The 8,983-nt window shown below is 22.6% G+C and overlaps 1 protein-coding gene across 1 annotated transcript; it reads left to right on the top strand.

Annotated features, from left to right (window-relative positions):
• The first annotated feature begins 997 nt into the window (after window positions 1-997).
• LOC122859348 lies at window positions 998-8,983 on the top strand. Its single transcript, XM_044162839.1, has 5 exons — window positions 998-1,179; window positions 3,718-3,873; window positions 4,115-4,470; window positions 7,804-7,914; window positions 8,637-8,983. The coding sequence occupies exons 1-5, from the start codon at window positions 1,177-1,179 to the stop codon at window positions 8,893-8,895; spliced, it is 885 nt and encodes a 294-aa protein (XP_044018774.1). The 5' UTR covers window positions 998-1,176; the 3' UTR covers window positions 8,896-8,983.

Below are 8,983 nucleotides of genomic sequence, written 5' to 3'. Positions count from 1 at the left end.
AAGTGCAGTAAAATCTGGTCAAAGTCTTACAAAATTGGATGTAACTACTTCAATTTTTTTTTTTAAAAAAATAATAAAAAAGAAAAATGCTAAAATTTAAGTTGAAAAATTAATTTTTAAGTATAACGATAAAATTATTTTTCAGTTTGATAATTATACTTGAAGTTTTTGAGTATTTAAATTAATTTAAAACAAATTATCAATAGAGTTTGTAAATAATTTTTAATTACTTATTTTATTTTTTTAGATATAAAGAATTGAATATAATTATTTGACTTTTTTAAAAAAAAAATTATATTCCTTTGTAATGAAGTTGTATTGTCGTGCTTGTTTACAAATGACTGTACAAACATATCACAAACTTTCAAACTTATGTAAATAACAATTCTCAAGTTGATAATCAACTGAGTTTTCCAAAATCAAACTGCATGACTGAAATATTCATAGATCTAAAAACTTATATAATATCACAAAACCACAAAGGTCAGCATAATCAGTGAAAATCAATTTATCAAAAGAAAAAATTAACTCAATTTTTAATGACTTTAATTTTATAATAAAATTAAAATCTCATTAACTATTAACCATAACAACTGATTAATTACAAATTTTTTATTCATCAAAATAAGAGACTTAATATTTAGTAAAATAAAAAATTTATATTGACATTTACGGGTAGATTTTATTTTTAAAATAATATTCATGTCTGATCAAATATTTACTTGTACTACTGATGAATATAATTATTGATTTATTTTTATTATTTTTCATAGTAAGACTAATTATTGATTTGAACAATTTAATGTAGTTTGTTGAGACTACCATGTGATATGTTATGTTGAACCGGTATACCAACAATCAACATTTCAACGAACTCGAAGAACCTGCTAATTATTCGCCAAACAACAGAGAGAATGTTGGTGGAAGGAGAAGGGACGTTGAGATGTTAATGCCTCTGGCAATATCATTTCTCAGGGTTAACCTTACAACACAAACTTTAACAACTACTCAGAGTTAAAACATATTCATAAAATTTCATTTTTTTTCTTCTTCTTCTTTTATCATATATTCAAAAAAAAAAAAAAAATAAAATATAAAAATTGTAATTTAAAGTATCATTTTAAATACTCATAAATTCACAACAAGAAAAGACAATTTGAGAACTCAATTTCAAGTATGGTAAGTTGGTTTAATTTTTTTTTTTTTTTTTTATCATTTTTTCACGTTTTTAATTTTGTTGGAAACTTCAGGGACCCCTGTGAACCATGCATATTCATAATCACAATTTTTCTTTACTATTAAAATTCGTTTTTTGTTGTTCATCAAGTTTAAAAAAAAAAGTGACACATTGATATTACTTTTATGATTAATTATTTAATAATTTAAATATATGGTATTTTTTTTTAGTTTCAATAGCTATTTTTTTTTTTTAACAGTAAATACGTAGAGCTGTAAATATAAAGACAAAAAGTAGATTTTAGTATTTCACAGTAACACTCATTTCGACAAAGTGATCATCAAAAAATTTTATGATATTCGTGAATACTGAATAAAGAAAGTGCCAACATTTGAGACTATAAATATTTGATTTAAAAAAATTTTAATCCACATAATTATATTAAATTTAAATTTTTAATAATTTTTTTTTTTATTTCAACAATTTTGTTTTTAAAATTTAATATTTTCATATTTATTTAAATATGATTTTTTTTACAAAAAGTGAAATACTAATTGAGTTGCTAGGGTACTCTTAAAGTTCAAGTAAACATAAAAAAAAAAAATTGGATAAATCACTAGCAATAAAAAAAAAAAGAGTAAAATAAATAAAATGTAACAAAACAAATAATAATGAAAAAAAAAAAAATTTTTAACTGTCAAGAGTATCAAGTCACTGGCAATTGATCATTTTCCTTCCAGTTTCACTTGAGAACTAACAATTTCCTGTTTCCTAAAAAGCTTACTAAAGTGAGTTACGAGATATTTCCACGAAGCAAAAGATTGATCTTTCGTTTGTGGCAGGAAGTTCCATCTATCGGTGACAGCCCAGTGTGACAATAAAATGTCTTTATTATTATTTTTCATTTTTTTTTTATTTATTTATATATTTTTTTTGTATTACTGTTTTTAATTTCTTTTTTTTCTCTTGTTATACTACTGTTGTGCCTATTCGTTTGTTATAGAGCGTAATAAATATCAGTCTAGTATAATTCAATTTTTTTTTTTTCCATTTTTAACTGGCTTCGACAAGCCAATTTTTTGTTACCACTATAAACGGGTTATAAATACTAGTCGTCTTTTAAAAATGTCGATTATTATAGATTGTGATTGGAAATGAAAAAAAAAAATAGAAAAAAATTAAAGGATTGTGACTGACATATACGGATTTTGTAAGCCGTGAATTATTTTTCGTTCAACTGGAATAAATTTTTAATTAACTCATAAATAATATAATGATGTGTATTAAAAATTGCATTTTAATTTTTAAATATTTATAAGTCTTTTTTAAAATAAATAAATACAAATTTATTATAGAAAAAAAATGTTAATAATATAATTTTTTAATAATCTAATAAAACAAATTAAAATTTTATAGAAAATAATTTTATTTTTATTTTTTAAAGATGGATAAACGCGGTAAATAAAAATAATAGTTTTTTTTTTTTTTTTTGGTATATTTATTGATTGAAAATACGTCTCTGTCAAGAAAGGAATTTTCTTATAGTAGCTATTTGAATTTTCAAATATATCGTTAACCCTTTTTTATTCTGATCTAGTAAAAAAATAAAAAAAATTCTCTATCTATTTTTTATTTGGTATTTTTTTTTGTCTCTTTGGTTTTTGGTATCGTCTTCTTTCTTTACCAATGACGATGAGAATTTAACGCTCTTCAATTGAAAATGCTTGAGGAATAATAAAATATAAAAAAAATGACAGGCTTTACTTTGATTCACCGAGACGTAACGTGACGACACTATGTTTTTCAAGAAAGGAATTTGACAATATCCAGACCAATTTGAAAAAAATAAAATAGTCGTATATGTGATATATGTTACTAAAAATATATAAAAAAAAAAATAGATTGAAAACACATTATACTTGATGTACAGCTGAAGAATCTCACCATAAATTTTACCTTTCAAGAATTTGATCGTTCTTATTTTTATTAAATTTAAATTCATTTAAGATACAAAGTGTTGCAATAATCTATTCCATGAATTTACATTTAAAGTGACTAATGCACAATACAAAATTGTAAACTTGAATAATATAAAATTCAATTTTCTTGTGAATTAATTGGAATACATCTGACATTTTTAATGAAAATATTAATTAATACAAAAACTTTATTTTTCATCTTATTTTTTATTAAAAATTGTTAATACAAAATCTCATTATTTACAAACAAAAGTTTAATTACTAAAAACTAATAGATCCAATAAATATTTAATTTAAATTGAGACAAATTTAATCGCCAATAATTCACCAATAAAAAAATCATAAAAACAAAAACTTTGTATGATTAAAAATTATCCCAAATAATATCAATGTAAAAATATAATTAAATTACTTTTATCGTTTACAATAAATCAAGTTAATAAATACTACTTTCATATTATATTTATGAAAAAAAAGAAAAAAAAAAGAAAAATCAATTTTAATAAATAAATAAAAAAATAGATAGTACAACTCAATTACATATATATTGTGTTTCTTCAGTCACAATATAGAAGGATATCTAGGAGCCACGGGGGATTGACGCTATGTATTTTGTACTACTGTCTACTATCCACAATATCCCAAGTGTATACTGAAAACAGAGTACTGTCCAGAAGAAAACGTTATGTAGTTTTTCCAGAGGGGTCAAGCTTTTCCGTAAGTGATTTCTTTTTAAAATTAGTTTCAACTTACATCAAGACAGTTTCCATTTAACTCATGAAAACCTTTTTTCTATTATTAATAATAATAAAAATAATAATAATAATATAACTATTTTTTTTATCAATAATAAATAAATAAAAAAAATGTAATTTTTATGAAAAATTTATTATTTTTTTGCTTGGTTTTTTATTGACAAAAATATATTAATAAATTATGTTTTTTTTTTTTTCTTTAGATTGCTTTGTGTATGACTATGAAGACACTTAGTGCAGATCCAATTTTTACTGAAGGAGTTAATTGGGGAATATCATATGATTTACCAAATGAAACAAAAGCTGAACTAAAGCCATTTCTTCAACTTCGTAAAGACAAAATTAAACCAATATCTGGTAAATATCAATATCAAGATAAAATTAATCATGAATTGATGAATAAAAATTTATTCAAGTATGATAATTGGAATAAAGTTGATAAAAATTATTATTATGATAATAGTAAGCAATATTACTATAATAAAAAAACAAATAATGATTATATAAAACGTCGACATCGTCGTGATCTTTATAATAAACTTGAAGTTATTATGAATGCGTAAGTTGAATTTTAAATTACTTGTTATTTTATATTAATTGTGGTATTTGCATGATATTGTTTTAAAAATAATTATGAGGTTTAGTAATGAGAATCCTAATTGATTCATTAACTTCTAATGATTGTTTATAGATGATATGACATATCAATTATTTCAGTATTTACAGGAATTAATTTACAATGTATTTATCTAATACAAAGCTTATTTTTAACAAAAAAAAAATATTTCTGTTTACTTATTTCTGGATATAATCTGTTGAATAATTGCGATAATTAAATTGTAAATTGATCACTGTAAATATCAAAATTTTGATTGAAAACAAAATTAACTTTTAACTGGTAAGGTATTTTCTATTTTGCTATTATCTATTTTCCATTTTACAGCTTTATGGTATTTTGAAATTTAATAATGCACTAATGTATATATTTCAAATACATGAGTTAAAAATTTAGCCTAAATTTAATCCTCATAAATTATTAACCATATAATTATTAATTAATTTAGTTTTTTTATTTAAAATCAAATTTTATTATTTTATATTTGACATATCTCTCGACTTTTTCGAATCAATAGTATTAATTTTTTAAAATATTCATCTTTTCTTTTAATTCAATTATTTAAACTTAATAAATAAAATTTTATTTTTAAAATTAAATAATAATGAAAAATGATATTATACAGTTGAAAAATTTTAATTTCACGAATCATTCGTTGTGTCAATTAAACCGTAAAAATTGCGCAATAAAAAAAAAAAAAGTAAATAGTAAAATTAGAAGATGAAAAATATAATTAAAAAATAAAAAACATGGAAAATAGTTGAATTTGTGAAGCGTTATACTGTTGGCTCTAAACTTGAGATAGCATAGACTGCAACACCTGCAGGAAAATATAGATGTGTAATAAAAACCAACAAGATTCTTGTCCAAGTTTATAGCAATGTTATGACCAACCCTGTTTTCTAACATTTCTACCAATTTACGACAAAAAATATAAATAATATCGTCTTTTTTTTTTTTCAAAAAATCATTTTGTTTTATTTTTAAATTTATTTTATTTTTTTATAAATATCAATAAAAATAAGTGTATACTGGTTGATGTGTGTTCCAGCTGCATCTAATAAAAATTGTCATAAAATCTTAGAAAGATCATAAACTCCAAATAGGCATTAAGCTGAATTTCCAACATCTAAACAACAATAATGACTCACAGCTTTATTATTGAATTTTATCAACACTTTCTTTATTAAAGTACCTATTACATAGCACCATTTCAAAAAGCTAAAAGAAAAAAATAAAAATAAATAAAACTACTTTGATTATTACGATGTGAAAGCTTTGACTATTATAATTTATATTTTTTTTTTTTTCTTTTTGAAATAAAAAAAAAATATATATATATATTCAGCCCTTTATTCACAGATCGAAATGCTCTCGTTGTTATTATTATTATTTTTTTGTTCTATATTATTTTTTTAATATTTTATTTTATTTTTTTTTTTTATCCACCCCAGTAAACTCGACAATAGAAAAGGAAGAGACGACAGCGGTCGGCTGTCATCCCGTTGTCCGGGTAATTGAAAACGCGCATGAAAATAGAACAAAAAGTCGATAAACGCGAGTTGTCGACGTCTCGGTGTGTGGTTCTACCACTGAAGCAACGATGGTTAGTTGAGAAAAAAAATATATATAGTTATAAGAAAAGAATAAAGGGTTGGCTAAGAGGAGGATTGAGGGATGAAGGGTATAACGACACTGATGCCAGTAATAGAAGTGGTTAAGAAGGTGATATAACTAAACCAAGAAACTTATATGTATATAACACCAAAAACGTATATGAATTCGAATAAATGCCTGACATTAATTTTAAGTCTACTTATGATCCAAAAGTGCATGAATATAAGCGAGTATATGTCGTTATTCTCATTGTAAATGTTCCATGAATTATTATTACCCGAAAAACACTCATATAATTTATAATGACCATTTGAAATTTTTTTTTTTTTTTATATTATTTTTATAGCATAAAATTTTAATCAAGTACAATTATTAAATATAATTTTTTTAAATTGAATTGAATGGAAAAATAAAAATTTGAATTTATAACTGTCAAAAGATTTTTTAGTTTTTTGAATTGAAAAAAAATTTAAATTTTTTTAGTCAATGCTTTTTTTTTTTTTATAGTTGCATAAAATTGTTGAATAAAAGTTGATATATTTAATGTAAATTAGATGGAAAATTTAAAATTTATTTAACTTAATTTATGGAATTTTAAAAAAAAATTTTAAATATTGTATAAATTTTTCAAGTGTTTATATAATTAATGATTTAATTTATTTCATATAAAAATTTAATGGATAAATAAATTTAAACTTTACACTTCACTAGTGATATAGTTTATTTTTTGCTTGAATTTTTTAAGTCTTTTTTATAGTATTGAGTCATCAATATACAAGCAAGTGTTCAATGAAATAAAAAGCACAAATCTTCAATGCACCTATCTTGCATTTCTTTTGCTCAAATAAAATAAAATCCTGAAAAATTCGAAGCACATGATTTGCGAGACGTCTTTGAGAAAAAGCAACGTCCAATATTTATCAAGAAAGTGAGCTTTAGGTATACATAGATATACATATATAGTGCTTTAAATTGGAGTTGCAAAAAGAGGAATAGTCTTGACTCTAGAGAACGGTCAGAAAACTAATGAGAACTTCCAAAGAAGAACCTTCAATGGTTTTATTTTTTTTTATTTTTATATAAACCACTTTTATTTCTTTACTGGTTTTAAATCTTTTTACATTGCTAACTCGTTTTTTTTTTTTTACTTTGATATGCAAAAAAATAAAACAAAAAAAAAAATCAATAAACTAATGGAAAAAAAAATTATTTTAAACTTCAAATAAATTACTAAAGTGTATAAATTTTATATTTTTTTTATATTTAAAAAATTCATCTAAAATACCAAGTCAATGAAAATTGGCTATTTTTTTTTTAACAACAAAAATTATAATATTCATAATTTTATCTATTAAAATCTATAAATATATTTTTTGTATTTTTTATTATTTTTATGATAAAAAATTGCAAATTTATAATAATAAATGAAAAAATATATTCTCCTATTTTGAATTGCCAATATCTCATAACTATTTCACGACAGATGGATGATAAAACTCGATTATACTACTTAAATATTCAAAAATATTGGAAATGTTTTTTTTTTACAATATAACAAGATAAAAAATAAAATATACTTTGCATTTAATGTTAAATAAATTTAAAATTCTACTATATTATTTAGTTAAATAATTTAAATATTTATTATTATTATTTTAGAATGGGTTTCAATGGAAGATCCTGTATTCTTCGTGCACTTTGTGAAGCATCACAACGTCTAATGCCAAAAGGAAATACACTTGTCGAGGAAATGATGAGAATAGCATTTTCGTAAGTCTTAATGTAAAATAAATATATTTAAAAAATTGATCATGAGACCTTGTTTGGCATGAGAAATAACAAACGCAGCAACTTTGTTCAATTTTAAAACAAAAAAATAGAAAAATAAAAAAAAACTGTGATTGTGTGCTTTGGGCGTCAAACTGTTAAAAAAATTGGTGCGATTCAAAGAGCTTTGCCTATTCATGATAGTTCTCTTTTCTAAATTATTCTTTGACTTCTTTGTATACTCTCAACGATCAAGAATCGATTTCAATAGTAATCCCTAGTTGTATACTAAAGTAATCAGTCTTGAATTGTCGATCGATTGTAGAAACGTGCATGTATGTATTGTATATATACAAATATACATACTAAAATGTTAAACGAAAAGAAAGAATAAAAAAAAACATTTGATCCTTTCACTTTACGAGTAAAATAAAGAGTCGATTTAATTCTAGATTCGTGACAACGTTTTGTTTGTCAAGTTTTTAATCTCTAAAAAAAGAAGGGAAAAAGAAAAAAAAAAATAATGAAAGTCAATAAACCAGGGAAGTTGAAAAAAAAATAAAAAATGAATTTCTTTTTTATCAAGTAGTATATTTATCAATCGGTATATATAAATTATAAATTTCTATCATTTATAATTTTATTAAATAGAAATTAATAAATGTAGATTGATTTAATTTGTCGTTTGCTAATTTTGATATATATGTATTTATGAAATATTACAGTTTACCATTAAGAAGAGTTTTGATGTCAGATGAACCAGAAGAACATCATACATATACACAAGCTCATCGTTCGGGTAACAAGGGTGCCAGATGTGATGTCATATTTGGTGAATGTCCATTTTCTCTTATTGACATGGCCCTTGGGAAGTACAGTGTTGAACCAAACTATGGATTACCAAAGACTCAAGTTTCTGACATTGTTCCAAATGTCAACCAAGATGTTGCTGGATATTCACTCTCTCATTTTGCTATGAAATAATCATTTTCATTCTACTTTCGAGATAAGATATTTTAGTACAACACAAATAAATACATAATAAATTTTACCATTCTCTTTTTGTTTATCA

Source organism: Aphidius gifuensis, linkage group LG1 (assembly GCF_014905175.1).
Source record: "Aphidius gifuensis isolate YNYX2018 linkage group LG1, ASM1490517v1, whole genome shotgun sequence".
Classification (NCBI taxonomy): Eukaryota; Metazoa; Arthropoda; class Insecta; order Hymenoptera; family Braconidae; genus Aphidius; species Aphidius gifuensis.
The sequence above is the reverse complement of the archived record's forward strand: the minus strand, read 5'-3'. Positions and strand labels throughout refer to the sequence as shown.

Bases quoted from the DNA above. Each gene is read 5' to 3' on its own strand.
- LOC122859348 (XM_044162839.1), top strand. The intron at 3,874-4,114 runs GTAAGTGATTTC...TTTTTTCTTTAG, and splicing joins CAGAGGGGTCAAGCTTTTCC to ATTGCTTTGTGTATGACTAT. The intron at 4,471-7,803 runs GTAAGTTGAATT...TTATTATTTTAG, and splicing joins CTTGAAGTTATTATGAATGC to AATGGGTTTCAATGGAAGAT.